This window comes from Pongo pygmaeus, chromosome 5, assembly GCF_028885625.2.
Source record: "Pongo pygmaeus isolate AG05252 chromosome 5, NHGRI_mPonPyg2-v2.0_pri, whole genome shotgun sequence".
Classification (NCBI taxonomy): Eukaryota; Metazoa; Chordata; class Mammalia; order Primates; family Hominidae; genus Pongo; species Pongo pygmaeus.
In genome coordinates this window covers 20,512,656-20,530,068 of record NC_072378.2, presented here as the reverse complement: position 1 = coordinate 20,530,068, position 17,413 = coordinate 20,512,656, and the positions used below count along the sequence as shown (strand labels likewise).

Genomic DNA, 17,413 nt, shown 5'->3' with positions numbered 1-17,413 from the left:
TAATGCCCATCGCTATCCCTGATAATTTTACTTACTCTGTAGTATGCTTTGTCTGAAATTAATACAGATCCTTCAGCTTTCTTTTGATTAGTGTTCACATAGTATAGCTTTCTCCATCCCCTTACATTTTTAAAAAATTTTATTGTGGTAAGAACACTTAACATGAGGTCTACCCTCTTAACAAATTTAGAAGTGTACAACACCATGTTGTGAACGATAGGCACAGTGTTGTATGGCAGAACTTAGTAATTTTGTATAACTGAAACTTTAGACCTGTTGACTAGCTACTTCCCATTTCTCCCTTCCCTAGCTCCTGGAAACCACTACTCTACTCTCTCCCCGGGTTCTATGTGTTTCACTGTTTTAGACACTCACGTAAATAGAATTACACAGTACTTGTCTTTCTGTGACTGGCTTATTTCACTTAGAATTACGTCCCCAAGGTTCATCTATGTTTTCACATAGGGCAGGATTTAAAAAAAAATGTTTTTTAAGGCTAGTCAAGTGAAGCACTGGGAGGGGAGAAGGAACAAAGAAATCTGTAACTGGTTGTGACCAATTAGCTGGAAATACCACTGCACTTGGACCAGCTTAGATTTCCTTCTTCTTTTAAGGCTGAATAATATTTCATTGTATGCACACCAATAATCCCAGCACTTTAGGAGGCTGAGGTAGGAGGATCAGTTGAGGACAGGAGTACAAGACCAGCCTGGCTAACATGGTGAAACCCTGTCTCTACTAAAAATACAAAAAACAGCCAGGTGTGGTGGCGCGTGCCTGTAGTCCCAGCTACTTGGGAGGCTGGGGCAGGAGAATCACTTGAACCCGGGAGGTGGAGGTTGAAGTGAGCCAAGAGCTCTAACTTATGGTTTTGGTTGAATCTAGATGTTTTGTAACAGGGGGTTTCTTGGTTACCCCCTTCTTTTCTTTTTTTTTTTTCTTTGTTTTTAATGGTTCATTCTAAATCCTGGCTATCTAATCTGCCATACTGATGGAAGCAAAAGTCCCATCCAATTATTTTTTCTGTACTTACAACTATGTTTGTTCCCTACTTGCTGGATTTTCTCCTTCCCAGAACCAGATGTGGGAATTGCTTCTACACTTTGTACCTTCCCCTGTCCTTTGTTATACTCTTATGCTTACTCTGTTCTACAGCACTCACTCTATTCCCTTAACCGATACCCCACCTCTCAGTCAATAGTGATGATAGTTCCTTTTCGACTAAAGGAACACTCATTCTTTGGTTTCTTGCCAAGGACAGAATTTAGCTTATGTCTCTTTTTAAACATCTTGGGTCTCCTTCTGCTTCCTCCCATTTCTGAACACACACACACACACACACACACACACGCACTCTTCTTCCTACCCATTTAAACATGTTCTCTTTGTTGGCATGTTTAAATTTTTATTCACTGACATCACTGTTTCAGCTCTCTCTCCTATGGAATTGCAATACTCTTTTTTGTTCCTTGGGATTCCAGGGTATGGCTCAGAGCTAAATTCTTCTCTTCCTCCATTTACAGCACTGCCCACATACAGTTCCATCATTTGCAGATTGATTAGTTACTTCTGCAGCTGTTGCCATCAGTTACAAATGGCTTTAGATGAAGAGATAGACATATGAAAATACTTTGCAAATTGTAAAGCCTTCTACAATGCTAAGGTCTATTCAGGCATAAGATATAGGCTATAATTTAGGCTTCAGCAGAGGCAAATGCCCCTGACTTTGATTGTGTAGAAAAAAATGTCTTAAACGCTTCTGAAGCTGAAAAGTGGTCTATACAGAAAGAGAAGTCTTTCAGGAGGAAATAGAGCACCCAGTTTAGAAGTTGCTGCCAATTTGATTCTTCCTACATTTGAATAAGCCAATCCATTTTAATCCACTAATAAAGACAAAAGAAACACTGAGAAGTCTTCCAAACTTATGTTTCTTGGTTGTTTCCATCTCTCCCAATTTGCTGTTGTGCCATAGGCTAAGAGTATAATGACCACCATGCACCCATGAAGCATGGTTTGGAAGAGTAGAAGGAATTACAGGGCTGGTAGAGAATATAAACAGGGATCTCCCAGAAGTTCATGTTAATTCAAAATAATTAATTAATCATGACAGCCAGCCTATGGTTCCAGGGATAAGAGTGGGAAGAGGCAGGTTTCCAATGTGCATATCTATGTAGAGAACTAAGAGACCTTATAGACACAGCAGAAAGAACATTGGACTAAGAATCTGAAGACTGTTCTTAACAAAAGAAAAATGGATCACAGAATTGTCCCTTGATGAAACCAGCTCCTTTCTGGCTGTGAGGTGGCCTTCCAACTCAGACACTATGATTCTCTGATCAGGACCAGTTGACATGGTTTTGTCTGAGTTGAAAAGCCGGCTCTTGGTTAACGTTTTTGGTTTGTTGGCTTATCTCAATTCCCTGGGTTTTAATATCTGTGTCTCTGTATTTGTGTGAAGTCAACCACTGTAGTTGATGTAGGGCAGCCTGTCCTTCACCAAGGCACTAACTCTATTCTGTGATATGAGAAACGCCAAAGTCCTGAAACAGCATAATAGAAGCAAGGCTGGAGTTTCCAGTGTTGCTTCTGTGGCAAGTCCCTGATTATATGCAACTTTGTCCCTTCTCTCTTTTCCACAGCACTTGCCAAACACTTCAGCATCAGGAACTCCAGAACTTTTTGATAGTGCTCTTCACACGCAAAATGCATAAGAGTAATGCCTGGTGTTCTAAACATTTCAGAATACATTTAATAAATTCTGTTTAACTCTCAGTCTTCAAGTCCCAGATTTAGGGGCACAACGAGAAAGACTTGCCGTTTGTATTCTATGGAACACTGTAACTTCCTGCTATGAGTGTCACTTCCTTAACATCTGATTGACTCCAGGCTGATGAAGTCTATGTAGTCAGTGCAGAAATACTTCTTAATATCCCGGTGTATAACCTACAATTTAATTTTGTCATTTTCTTTCATATCATGGTTATAGATTAGATCTAGATTGGGGCTCCCCAGTTCCTTGATCCTAGAAAGGGAATCCATTGGTTTATTTTGAGTCACGCCTACTTGGAGAGTCATCTCCAAGCACTCTTGCATTCAGATGCACAGGCTTGGGCTGGGAATTGCTCCAAACCACCCTGGATCAGGACCTCTGTGGCTTTGTAGAGCTTTCCAGTGGCAAGGCTACATCTGCCTTCCATTTCCATTCCTGCCTCTAACCATCTGTCTTTCCAATTCTTCCAAAAATGGCTTCAGTCAGAAAAATAGCTCATTTGACATCTGGCCTTCCGGTTTGCTTCTCCTAGCTAAAACTTGTTTCTCCCCGAACACTAGACTGCAAACTTCCTCTTCCTGACAGGACCTAGGCCTTTTTAAATTTGGACTCCAGCGCCTAGAACAGTTCCTGGCATCCAGCAATCACTTTATATTCATTCAAAGAGTGACTGACCCTGTTTCCCTTAATGGCCACTGAATCACTGAATACAATTCACTTTTCTGTATTAGTTTTATATTGTATCTCACAATATTACTAGGACTGATCTGATTTCTTCTTTTCTCCCTCCCTTCAGTCCTCCCTCCCTCCTTCCCTCCCCTCCCTTCCTCTTTTCCTTGGGATCTCCCTGCTGAAACTGATTTATAAATTTTCCCCAGAGTGAAACCCATTTCTAAAGCAGTACTTTGGGTAAGGTTCTAAATTATAAAATATTCAAACATCCTAGTCCTATATCAACTTTTTTTAATTTTTTTTTTTTTTTTTGAGACAGATTCTTGTTCTGTCGCCAGACTGGAGTGCAGTAGTGTGATCTTGGATCACTGCAACCTTCACCTCCTGGGTTCAAGCGATTCTCCTGCCTCAGCCTCCTGAGTGGCTAGGACTACAGGCGCGTGCCACCACACCCAGCTAATTTTTGTATTTTTAGTGGAGACGGGGTTTCAGCATGTTGGCTAGGATGGTCTCGATCTCTTGACCTTGTGATTCACCCACCTCGGCCTCCCAAAGTACTAGGATTACAGGCGTGAGCCACTGTGCCTGGCCTTTTTTTTTTTTGAGACAGAGTCTTGCTCTGTTGCCCAGGCTGGAGTGAAATGGCGTGATTTCGGCTCATTGCAACCTCCGCCTCCTGGGTTCAAGCAATCATCCTGCCTCAGTCACCCAAGTGGCTGGCATTATAGGCGCCTGCCACCACGCCCGGCTAATTTTATTTTTATTTATTTCTTTTTAGTAGAGACGGGGTTTCACCATGTTTGCCAGGCTGGTCTCCTGACCTCAGGTGATCCACCTGCCTCGGCCTCCCATATGCTGGGATTAAAGATGTGAGCCGCCACACCCAGCCTATATCAACTTTTACGAGGTTGATGCAAATTCATCTGGTCTACATTACCTGAGGTCAGCAGTTCGAGACCAGCCCGGCCAAAATGGCGAAACCCCATCTCTACTAAAAATACAAAATTAGCCAGATGTGGTGGCAGGCGCCTGTGGTCCCAGCTACTCTGGAGGCTGAGGCAGGAGAATCGCTTGAACCTGGGAGGAGGAGGTTGCAGTGAGCCGAGATCACGCCGCTGCACTCCCATCTGGGCGACAGAGTGAGACGCCCTCTCAAAAAAAAAAAAAAAAAAGGAGTTAAACACAAAAAGTCACATTTTGCATGATTCCATTTATAGGAAACATACAGAACAGATGAATCCATAGGGACAAAAAAGCAGAAAGCAGGGACTGCAAGGTGTTGGGGATAGGGAGTAACTAATTTATGGACACAGGTTTCCTTTTGGAGTGATGAAAATGTCTTCTGGAACTAGACAGAAGTGATGGTTATATAACACTGAGACTGTTATCAAATGTTACTAATAGTAAATTTTGTTATAAGAATTATACCACATAAAATATATAGTACCTGACACATAAGCATTCTAAAAACTTTACATTTTTTTAATAGCAAAATGAACAAAACTATCTCTCAAACAGGAAATCACCTAAGTATATTATTAAATACATTTTTGGGCCGGGCGCGATGGCTCACGCCTGTAATCCCAGCACTTTCGGAAGCCGAGGAGGGTGGATCACTTGAGGTCAGGAGCTCAAGACCAACTTGGCCAAGATAGTGAAACCCCGTCTCTACTAAAAATACAAAAATTAGCCAGGCATGGTGACAGGCACCTGTAATCCCAGCTACTTAGGAGGCTGAGGCATGAGAATTGCCTGAACCTGGGAGGCAGAGGTTGCAGTGAGCCAAGATCACTCCACTACACTCCAGCCTGGGCAGCAGAGTGAGACTCATCACAAAAAAAAAATTTTTTTTTAAATCACTGGAATGGTATGCAGCCTTTGAAGAGCATGAACACGACCTACAAGTACTCACATGGAAAAATGTGACATAGCGATAAAAAGCTTCGGATCAGCATATATAGTATGACTTATGCTAAGTCATGTTAAAACACACATGCTTACCGTAATTCCAGTACTTTTGGGGGCTGACGGGGGAGGATTGCTTAAGGACAGGAGTTTGAGGCCAGCCTGGGCAACATTACAAGACCCCATCTCCACAAAAAAAAAAAAAAAAAAAAAAAATTAGCCAGGCTTGGTGGTGCACGCCTACTAGTCCCACCTACTCAGGAGACTGAGACGGGAAGGACCACTGGAGCCCAGGAGTCTGAGGCTGCAGTGAGCCATGATGGTGCCACTGTACTCAAGCCTGGGCAACAGAGTGAGATCCTGTCTCTAAACAAAAACAAAAACAAAACAAAATAGGTCAGGCATAGTGGCTGACCCCTATAATCCCAGCACTTTGGGAGGCCAAGGCGGGTGGATCACCTGAGGTCCAGAGTTCGAGACCAGCCTGGCCAACATGGTGAAACTCCATCTCGGGAGGCCAAGGCGGGTGGATCACCTGAGGTCCAGAGTTCGAGACCAGCCTGGCCAACATGGTGAAACTCCATCTCTACTAAAAATACAAAATAAGCTGGGTGTGGTGGCGCATGCCTGTAATCCCAGCTACTCGGGAGGCTGAGGCAAGAGAATCACTTGAACCCAGGAGGCGGAGGTTGCAGTGAGCTGAGATTGCACCACTGCACTGCAGCCTGGGCGACAAAGCAAGGCTCTGTCTCAAATAAATAAATAATTAAATACAAAGAAAATAAAATACACATGTTCATGCACAGATATGTACCTAGAAAATGACTAGAAAGATAATACAAGAAAAATGCGAACAGTGATTATCTCTGGCATGAATAGCATAGAGGGGCATGTAATGTCCCCCCCTGCCCGTTTTTTTTAAACTTCATACCCTTTTATATTGATTTTGTGTGTGTACAATATATAGCACTTTGAGGTTTTTAAATGATAAGTTCAGAGTTAACAGTGTGACATGGCAGTCAAAAAATTCAAATCTGCTCCTAGATGGCATTACTAGAAATACACAATCTAGAACATGGGAGGTAATTATCAGATTTCAGAATTAAAATGTATTGGCTTTATAACCCTTATGAGGAATGAAACTTGTCACTTTTTCAGTGTAAAAATTATTCAGTGTCCGAGTGGTTTCTGCACATGGTCAAATGGACAAGGTAAGTTCTACTTCAGAGGGTGCAGAGCACACCGGAAGTGGTCACCAAATATTTGCTGAACGTTCTGAGTCCCAAATACCGTGTAAGGCAAACGATGTTTTAAGCTTTTGTTTAGCCTTTCTCCTTAACTTGTTTAAGAATGTTTTAAAAAATTCAATTAATAGGCTGGGCGCGGTGGCTCATGCCTGTAATCCCAGACTTTGGGAGGCCAAGGCAGGCGGATCACCTAATGTCAGGAGTTCGAGACCAGCCTGGCCAACATGGTGAAACTCCGTCTCTACTCAAAATATAAAAATTAGCCAGTCGTGGTGGCGGGTGTCTGTAGTCCTAGCTACTCAGGAGGCTGAGGCAGGTGAATCGCTTGATCCTGGGAGGTGGAGGTTGCAGTGAACCGAGATTGCGCCATTGCACTCCAGCCTGGGTGAGAGTGATCGACTCTACCTCAAAAAACAAAAAACAAAAAACAAAAAAAAAAAAGAAAAAGAAAAAAAAAATTCAGTTAATAGAGGAGCATAAGATAATATTAAAGAAAACCCATCCACAAGCCTGAACTCTTAAAAAAAATCATTTTATTGATCCTTTACCATACAAAATTTATTCAAATTACACCCATTTGAAGTGGTAAGATCACAGCTAGAACAGGTCACCCTGTAACAAATCTATTTACAAAATCCATCATAAAAGCTTTTTTTTGTTGTTTTTTTTTACATTATATTACATATTTTCTTTTTTAAACTAGCATACAACACAAAGCTAAACTGATTAGTAGTTTGCCTACTCCCAATTTTGGGAGAAATACTTCCTTTTTACAAAATCACGTACCCCGTAGGAAAAGAAATTCCCACACCCTGACAATTGCCACCCAACTTACTCTGCAAGCCATCTTCCTTCATATCCCTCCTTCTCATACACACGAGTTGTCATGCACACACTGAATTCTTATTTTCTTTTTCCTGAAAGCTTAAGCTTTAAATACTGCAATTTTATTTACAGATCTACACGTACAACAAAAATGAAAACAAGAACCACAACAAAGAACAGAAAAACAAAAACAAAATAACACTCTTAAAAAATTACAAACCAGCTAGAAAGTATTCTGGCAGTGTTTACAAATTAATTGCTATTTTTGTACAAAATTGCTAAATAATGAAAATGTGAGTAGACTACATATCAACTTAAATAAAACGATTGCTATGCACAACTCTGTACATATAAACACATTCCTAACACTGTTTGACAGCTCATATGTTGCCCTTTATACATTTTATTTTCTAAGGCTCACGCAGTCATAATTTGCACTCTTGTAACTTTTAGCCATTTCGTGTGTGAGCTTTAATAGCAGCAACTCAATGGTACCAGGAAACCTGCATACTTAGTACTTAAGGTAACGCAAATACTGTAGTACTAACCCACTTTGTGTGCCGGATACTAAGTCAAAAAGAAAATTACTTAATGCAAACAAAATACAGTATGGACATCTAATTAATGTACACCAGTTAAGCCCAGTAACTGGAAAAAAATCTTATGCTTGAAGGAACTTTTAAGACTTATTAGTATTCCTTTCATTTTTAAAACAATAAATATGGCATTACATTATGAAAAAATTCAACAAAACACACAACAATCTAGCCAGGTGAGCTCAGTCTTTAGACTTTGGAAAAAATCAGCTTTGTGCAGCTGGCAAAGAGAATTACACAAAGCTGGAAGCAGAGGCAGCTAACCAGATGAGATAAATATGGGAAATGGGGAAAAGCTTGGCATAAATGGTTTCCCATACAGGAAAAAACCCCACAGTGCATTTCCAGTAGGCACTTAACACAAAGCTCCCTCTCCCTCCCCCACCCCAATGCTTCATCTAGGACCACACCGACATTTTGTACCAAGTCCAGTGTGTGTGAGGGGAGGAGGCCAGGGATGGAGGCTGAAGAAGAAAAAAGGAAGATAGTCTGCACCTTTGTTTTTCTTCCCAAACATACACCCACACATACCCACACAAAGAGTTTAAAGTGCTGGTGTCATCTGTCTTGACCCCACCACCACTTTGCATATTGTGGAAATCTACCTGGAGTAAACTGGCTGGGGCTCTTGTGGTTTTTTGTGTTTTTTTTTTTTTTTTTTCCTAAGGGATATTTTCAATTCAATTAAACATATGAGTTGAGTGCCTACTATGTGCCTACCATTGGGTCAGGCACATAGCATTTCAATTTAACTGTTCGTTTCGAGGTTTGTTCTTTATCTGACTCCCTCATTCCCGCAGTCCTTAACATCCAAAGAATGGACCAGAGATACTACGCCATATTCCCAGCGGGAGATGGCCACTGCCATCTGCCCAAGGGAAAGCCATTCTTGGACATAACTGGTAGGATTTGCAGCTGACACAAAGCCTCCAACTTGGGACACCATTCCTGAAGAGTAAAGCGGGAGATGCCCTGGCATTGTTTTGCTTCATTTTCTACGTCCCCGACTTCCCTTGGTCCAACTTATTCCTTCATAGAGGAAGGGGAACGGGGTCTGGCCAGAACCATTCCAGCCCCCGACACAGGGCTGCTCCCTGTTCCTGCCAGCTTAAGGAAATGCCACTCACACAATGGGGATGTCTTTCTCCCTAGAGGTCTCTCCATCTGACCCCATCCTGAGAAGTGGTCTCCCTGAGTGCGGTGTAAGAGAGCCCTTTCCCCTGTCACAGGGGCCCGGGAAGCCCAAGGATGGAGGGACCCATGCCTGCTGCTCCCTGGGGCTGTTACATCATCTGACCTGGTTCTCCTTTCCAATGGGCCACCCATGTCAGCAAGCCCCAGGACTGATTTGCTCCAAGCTCCCCCTCCTGGGAATGGAAGCACGATGGGACAAAGCTCCTTGCAGAGGCTGATAAACCTTAGATCACACAGGTTTAGATGCTCTGATCAGTAGAGGTTCTCTCCCTCTGCTTAAGTAATATGAATTTGCAAAAACCGCTTCAAAGTAAACAATTAAATTGAAATGGTGATGGGTGCCACAGGAATGCTTAAATGGCAGCTAAAAAAATAAAAAGTCTAAAACAATCCACAAAGAACTAAGTAGGCATTTGCTACAAATCAACTGGAAACCCACAAACACATTGGGGACAGGGGAATGGGAGTGGTTCATGGAGACAGGAAAATCCACAACAGCTTAGAGTGGCAGAACTCTACTAGTCTTCTGTATCTGCAACAAGTGTATTTGAAAACAGGTTCTTCATCCAGAAGGCTGTGGAGGTTTTCTTGACCTCCTACTGGGACACACAGTTCATAGCTTAAACTGAATTATGACAGTAATTTAAATATTCCTAAGAAGAGCTGAAGAAATCCATTTCATACTTTTGCATGACTTCAAGTTTGCATTTGCTGCAGTTCCATTCCATATTAGCAGACCCCAAAGACATGCATTCTGCGGAGAAGGCACGGCTTGAAATGCTATTAAGGAAGATTGCTGTTTCCCAGCGGGCCAGGTGGCCAGACCCCATTCTACAGCCCATCCGTCAGGCACAGCAAGCCAATCCGGGGAGGAAGGAGGAAGGAAAAGTCGGGGTGAGAGACACCTGATTGCACATTTTCTCACTTGCTGACTTAGCCAGGAGATCTTGGAGCCTGGAGCAAAGCAGGGCTTTCCCAAGGGAGCCTGCAACTGTGCGTTTAGACAATTTGTTTATTAATTTTTTAAAAAAATTCATTAAAATGTCAGCTTTCTTCTGAAGTTTGTAGTTTACTTCATGATACTCTCTTGGAGGAAGAAGGTAGGAAGGGACAACACTGCATGACAGATGTTCTGGTTCCATGATAAAAAAATATCGGTTTTTAAGGAGAGTTCACACGAAGCATAATCAACTACACATGAAGTCTTCCACCAGTGGGAGCTTTTCCAAATCGTAAGCATCAAAGAGATCGCTGATGCCTTCCTCCTCCCCGAGGCTCAGGAGATAGTCCTCTTGCAGCAGGGGAGGCAGTAAGTTCACAAACGGTCCTTCTAGGTTGGAAGGAATTTGGTCCTCAGTCTGCTGTAAGAGGTTGGCTGGGGAGGCCAGAGGAGAAAGATTTCCCATAGAAATTGAGCAATCGCTATGTCCTGAGTTGGTTGAAGCCAAGTCTGAAAGGAAAACATCGGTGGAAACAAAAAATAAGTTAGAAAAATCAAATGAATTTTTCTGGAAGAATGTAAATGTTGCTGTTAGAAAAAAGCACGTACCTTCCGCTAATAATGACAATGAGACGACTTTATGATGCAGATCACCTTTTATGCTAACAGGTACAAAAAAGTTCCTTGCCACCCCACTCCCCCTTTTAATTTTTGAGACAGGGTCTTATTCTTTTGGCTGGAGTGCAGTGGTGTGATCATGACTCACTGCAGTCTTGAACTTCTGGGTTCAAGGGACCCTCCCACCTCAGCCTCCCAAGTAGCTGGGACTCCAGGTGTGAGCCACCATGCCTGGTTAATCTTTTTTTGTAGAGACAGGGTTTTGCCATGTTGCCCAGTCTGGTCTCGAACTCCTGGGCTCAAGTGATCTGCCTTCCTCGGCCTCCCAAAGTGCTGAAATTACAGGTGTGAGCCACCATGCCTGGCCATCTTTCTTTGGCCCTAGTCTACTCACTCATTTTTCAAATAACTACTGTCAATAAACACGAATGCAAATAGCTTCAATGATGAGAGGATAACAAGTTCAAAAACTTCTCTCTGCTATCTAGTCATTGTTTTAAGAAAATCAAAACAAAACAATATATACATACTGAAAAGCTGGCTTCCTAGTAGAAACTCACCAACTGAAAAAAGAACTTTTTTTTTTTAAGAGACAGCGTCTTGCTATGTTGTCTATGCTGGAGTGCAGTGGCTATTCACAGGCAAGCATAGCTCACTCTAACCTCGAACTCCTGGGCTCAAGTGATCCTGCCACCCCAGCCTCCCTGTAGCTGGGACTACATGCAGAATTCACTGATTTTAACTCAGTCTTTTTTGAACAACCTGCTTATTAAAAAGATCTCTAAAAATACATACAATAAGACATATCCACTTTGGATTTCTGTGGTGAAGAAAGACGGCCTTTTGTTTTACCATTTCAGGTGATGTACTTTTGCTCAGTATTAAATCAGACTTATTCACTTAAATCACCCTTATTCTTGCTGCTATATAGGGAGACACTAAGGAAAAAAATTGCATATATATCTCCTCAAGCTAGGAAATGGAAAAATATATACTGCAAAGAGCTTCCTTTGCTCTTTGCAGAGCGGGAAGGAGAAGTTAGATTTTTTTTATTTTCTTTTCTTTTTTTGAGATGGAGTCTCGCTCTGTTGCCAGGCTGGAGTGCAGTGGCGGATCTTGGCTCACTGCAACCTCTGACTCCCTGGTTCAAGTGATTCTCCTGCCTCAGCCTCCCGAGCAGCAGTGATCACAGGCACGTGCCACCATGCCCAGCTAATTTTTGTATTTTTAGTAGAGACAGGGTTTGACTGTGTTGGCCGGGACGGTCTCGATCTCCTGACCTTGTGATCCGCCTGCCTCGGCCTCCCAAAGTGCTGGGATTACAGGTGTGAGCCACCGCGCCTGGCAAGACTTACTTTCCTAGGGTTCTCCTCCCATATCCTTTCCCCATCTCACTGGGTGGGAAAATAAGACAAAAATTCTCCAACAAAGCCTTTTCTCCTCAAACCTTTTTCATTTCCCTCTCTGATGAGCTCTGCAGTGTGATTCAAAGGTGTGTGGCCAAGTGTCTCTGATGATCCAACAAGATAGTTCACAGCTTTGCTCCTCACTTTAGCTGGTTTTCAAAAATGCTGCAAGGAAAGTTCTCTGCCAATAGCAAAAGCCTGAAGCGACTCCATAAGTGGGTGAAGGAGCCGTTTTTCCCAAATCATTATTTTCTTCTGCAAACCAGTCAGAATGTCTTTTAAAACATGTTACCTGATACCAATAGAAGTTTGTGTTTCTTGCCTAGGCTTGTAGTTCCAATACAGATGGTTCTAGTCACCCTCATTTTCAACATAGTTTCTAAAAGACCAAAGAGGAGTTTTTACCTTTGGAAGCGGGTTTAGGGATATTCCCATTGTGGTCTTGGTTGTTTGTTTTCATTGGACTGTGTGTTTCAGTCTCTTCTGGACATAAGTAAACCTCAATGGGCCCTTGGGTACTTGCCAAATGTATTTGTAGGCTCTATGAACAGAAGTGGGAGAAGTTCGAATCAGAAGTTCTTTTAGAAATAAAAGCCATAGTAATTCTTATCTAAAAATGGAAAGTAAGAATAATGTTCATTTTTCACTTGCTTTTTCCCTACTAGTTCAACTCTATGAAAGACTGTCATCCTCTAGAGCAGGGGTCAGCAAACCACAGCCTAAGGGCCAAATCCAGTTCACCAAGTGGCTTTGTAAATAAAGTTTTATTGGAAGAGAGTCACACCCATTCCCATTGTTTATTATTGCCTCTGGCTGTTTTCATATTACAATGTCAGAGGTGCACAGTTGAATAGTCTAGACACAGGCTGTACAGCTCGCAAAACCAAAAATATCTACTATCTACCTGGGACTTCAATGAAAAAGTTTGCTGAGTCCTGCCCTAGAGAAAGAAAACTCTTTTGGGGGGGCTTGAGGGAGAGGGGAGTCATTCTGAAAATAGCGCAATGGGTGAGGTGAATTGTGTTCTTTGGATATATTCTTTTTCTGCAAATTATTACAAGGTCCTTTAAGTGTTCCAAATTCAGTATTTCCATGTTATTGTTCCTTTATGGTAGGACTTTTTCATGTTGAACTGTATACTGATGAATAGTATTCTTAAGTGCTAGGAACTGCATCTGTTAAGAGAATGCAGCGTACTAACATTTAAAAATCTTTTTCATTTAGGTCAAAGAGCTATTATTATCTTTTAAGGTAAGAAGTCTACCCTAGATGGAAGCGTGTAACTTTCATTCTCTTTTTATCTCCTATGCATTTTCTTTTTACTACAACTCTTTATGTTATAGTTGTAGTCTAGGCCTCTATTATCCAAGTATATCTGAAAATTATAAAAATATGCCCCCTACTTTCTTACAATATTCTAGTCTATCAGCTAACCCAAAGCCCCATTTGATCTCTCAAAATGTTATAAGTTAGGAAGAGACTTTAAAACATTTATATATCTGTTTGTGGTAGGGACTGTATAAAGGATAATCAATATAAACTTTCCAAAGTGATTCAAATGGATCAAAACCATCTGATGACAAATTATGAAAAAGAGAAAGTACAAGAGGGACAGGGTAGCGTATACCACTTTGAACTGAACATCCTGCTAGGTCAAAGTTAGGTTGTTTGAATACTCAGTGAACATCAAACCACTGAAATGTTTTAAAATGCATGGTTAAGTAAAATAAATGGGAAAGAACCATGAAGTTCATAGGAGGGGGACAGATTTTAACTATGAGTCAATGAGTCATTCAATTTCAGGTATTCCAAAAAGATCTTTGCAGATGAACAAAGACGCTGTCTCCTTACCTCTATTGAGTCAGGCACTTCAAGTCTTGTTTCTGGAGGGGCTTTCACAACTATAACAGTTTGGTCTTTAAGGCCACTAATTTTTCGAATATCTTGATATGTAACATAAGCTAACGTAAAGAGTGTCAAGGAATCTTCCATCTAATTACCTCAGATATAAGTATGATGAAAATGACAAAATAGATGCAAGGAAAATTTTAAAGTATTTTATGACTTAGAAGTATGCATATATGGCCAGGCGCGGTGGCTCACGCCTGTAATCCCAGCACTTTGGGAGGCCGAGGCTGGCAGATCACGAGGTCAGGAGATCGAGACCATCCTGGCTAACACGGTGAAACCTCGTCTCTACTAAAAATACAAAAAACTAGCCAGGTGTGGTGGTGGGCGCCTGTAGTCCCAGCTACTTGGGAGGCTGAGGCAGGAGAATGGCGTGAACCCGGGAGGCGGAGCTGGCAGTGAGCCGAGATCACGCCACTGCACTCCAGCCTGGGTGACAGAGCGAGACTCCGTCTCAAAAAAGTATGCGCATGTGTCCCCTTCTGGATCTGCAAATGTTTAGGGTCTCCCATGAATCTTCATTTCTGGTTGACACTCAAAACAACTAAAGAAATGAATAGCTTTATCCTACCCATTTCTAAAAAGACTATGGCTATTTAAAATATTAAACATAGAAACAGAATAGTTAAAATAAATGAGCATATGAAAATCAAAAACTAAGTGGTCAGAAATTTTATCTTGAAGCCAGGGTCCTTTGTAGCACAGGCATTCCATGAACTCCAATAAAGTGTTCTGTCACTCAAACTGAATGACGGCAGATTCCAATTTGCAGGAAAAAAAAATGTAATCTCTATTAGCCATAATTTTTTTGAAACTCCAGTTACTTCTATCTATAAGCAAGTGTCAGCAGCCACCAAATAAATAAATAAGTAACAAATATATTAGTGGAGGAACTCAGAATACTGCTCAGGCAGACAGCGCCTACAGAAAAAAGTGTCATTATTTCTGTTAGAAAAATTATCCTTTGTGTGATACTATATTAACTCTATCAATATTTCAGTGTTCATGAGGAAGAAAGCAGTTTCCAGGTGCTCTGCGACTTGAATGAATTTGAGAAACACTGATTTAGGAAAAGAGAAAAGAATAATATCTCAGTATTCTTGGTAGTTATTTCTTTTTTCTTTTTGAGACAGAATCTTGCTCTGTCACCCAGGCTGGAGTTCAGTGGCCCAATCTCACCTCACTGCAACCTCCGTCTCCGGGGTTAAATGATTCTCATGCCTCAGCCTCCCAAACAGATGGGACTACAGGCGTGTACCACCACGCCTAGACAATTTTTTTATTTTTAGTAGAGATGGGGTTTCACCCTGTTGCCCAGGCTGGTCTTGAACTCCTGCACTCAAGTGATCTGCCTGCCTCCAGCCTCCCAAAGTGCTGGGATTACAGGTGTAAGCCACGGCGCCCGGCCTTGGTCGTTTTTTCTAAGCACTGAACAATTCTTTTAAATGTCCTGACAGCCAAGCCTAAAAGGCTATCATGAAAGAATATGGTACTTATGACATGACAAGAGTATTCAAGTGACCTTGACACTTGGCATGAAAAGAGAAAAGTCTGCATGGCTTTCTTATATAAGGGACATGGAGTAAACAATTAATGTACAATATCTTTAGCCAGTTATTATTTTTTATATGAACCCACAAAAAATTCCTAGGATAAAACAGCAAGTAATAAACCAATGAAGGCATTTCAGCAGGTAGTATAATGTATTTAATGGCTGAAAGAGTCTGTGATCTAATATGTTTAATATAAAAAAAGGAGGGGGGGCTTAGAGACCCTAGAATAAATCATGTCCTTTACGATAGTAGCTTTTTTTTTTTTTTTTTGAGACGGAGTCCCACTCTGTCACCAAGGCTGGAGTGCAGTGGCACGATCTCAGCTCACTGCCACCTCTGTCTCCCAGGTTCAAGCGATTCTCCTACCTCAGCCTCCCGAGTAGCTGGGATTACAGGCGTGAGCCACCGTGTCTGGCTGTAGTAGCTTCTTATTAGAAACTCAATGCAGCTATGGAACTTCTACTCCAGAAAAAAAGCACATTCACACGAAATCTGCATACACATGTAGGGGATCTATCACAGACTATCTCCTTCAAATCTTTACAGTTGAGATGATGGCTAATTCAGTGTTGAGCTTGTAGTGGCTGCTCTTGCAGGATTCTGGGTTTTAGGTCACTACATAACCCATCAAAGAAGCCAACTGATGCCTTTATAGAGGGCCAGGAAGTTCTGATTTTTTACTGAGAACCCTGGAAAAAACTGACAACCAGGTACTTACACTACAGCTCACTGTCAAAAAGCTGTATGACAAGAACTTATTAAAATAAAAACTCATCGCTTCTTGGCCTTTTGGCTAAGATCAAGTGTAAAAGAAAAACTCATCTACAATTACTCAACATGCTGCAGGAAGGAAAATTTCAACACATTTGTGAACAAGCTGTACCAATTTCGGAACTGAATGGTGAACTGAAATAAATTGTGCAAATATATTTTCTAATCTTACAAACTTAAAAGTGCTTCCTTTGTGGCTCCCTCCTGAATTTATTCCTTGGGTTCAAAGTTCCCTGCAAGGAAGCTTTCATTTTCTGCAACAAAGGCCCCAGAGGAAGCTAATATAGGTGACAATGCCATAAGCCACATGTCCCGGAAGGCTGCCAATCACATATAACCACCCATCTCTTCCACAGTGGGGCTCCCAACCAATGAATGAAACAGCCCAACTGTTGGTTTCTTCCCCTGTAAACCCACTCTGCCCACCACTGGGGGTCCAAATCACTACACCTCTCTTCCATCTCACTAATTATCGGCTGACAAGGTTAATTCTTTGGTCAACAGGAAAGGAACAATTGCAGGTTTGAAAAACTGCCAACATTGGAAGAAAATAAATATCTCCATATTCTCCAAGGGGGAGTCTGTTAAAGATGAGACACTAGAAGAATCTGGGCAGAACATATTTTATTTTTTGTCAAATAATGGTAGATATGGAATCATCAGAAGTTTGGAAAGAAAACTAGAGCTGGGATAACTTACAGTATTTTTTTTGTCTTCTTCTAATAACTGAGAATATTGGCAAGTCTTGTTTGACATAATGAGTCAATCTCTCTCTTACTTTGTCTGTAGTGAGATGATGAAGAGCAAGTTTTCCTGAGATCATCAATAGATTGTCAGGAAGTTGAGAACAAGAACTGATCTTTTGTATTTTTATTTCCAAGGACTAATGTTTGTAGTGGAACAGATGAATTGAGAGGGGTTTCTCAGGTCTTGGGGTGCTTTTGAAATCAGTTTTTGTATTGGGAATCAGCAGAATGCACTTTAAGAGTTATAGTATGATTTTTCTTT

General features: G+C 41.5%; 1 protein-coding gene across 3 annotated transcripts in view; it reads right to left on the bottom strand.

Moving 5' to 3' along the window:
• Positions 1-7,107: 7,107 nt before the first annotated feature.
• Positions 7,108-17,413, bottom strand: part of E2F3 (E2F transcription factor 3) — a 91,820-nt gene continuing 81,514 nt past the window's right edge. For all 3 annotated transcript variants that reach the window (XM_054492110.2, XM_063665864.1, XM_063665865.1), the window contains exons 5-7: positions 14,025-14,139; positions 12,579-12,714; positions 7,108-10,659 (exon numbers count right to left, since the gene is read on the bottom strand). In XM_054492110.2, coding sequence (XP_054348085.1) covers positions 10,397-10,659; positions 12,579-12,714; positions 14,025-14,139 — 514 coding nt within the window. In that variant the 3' untranslated portion in view covers positions 7,108-10,396. The remainder of the gene's footprint in view (positions 10,660-12,578; positions 12,715-14,024; positions 14,140-17,413) is intronic.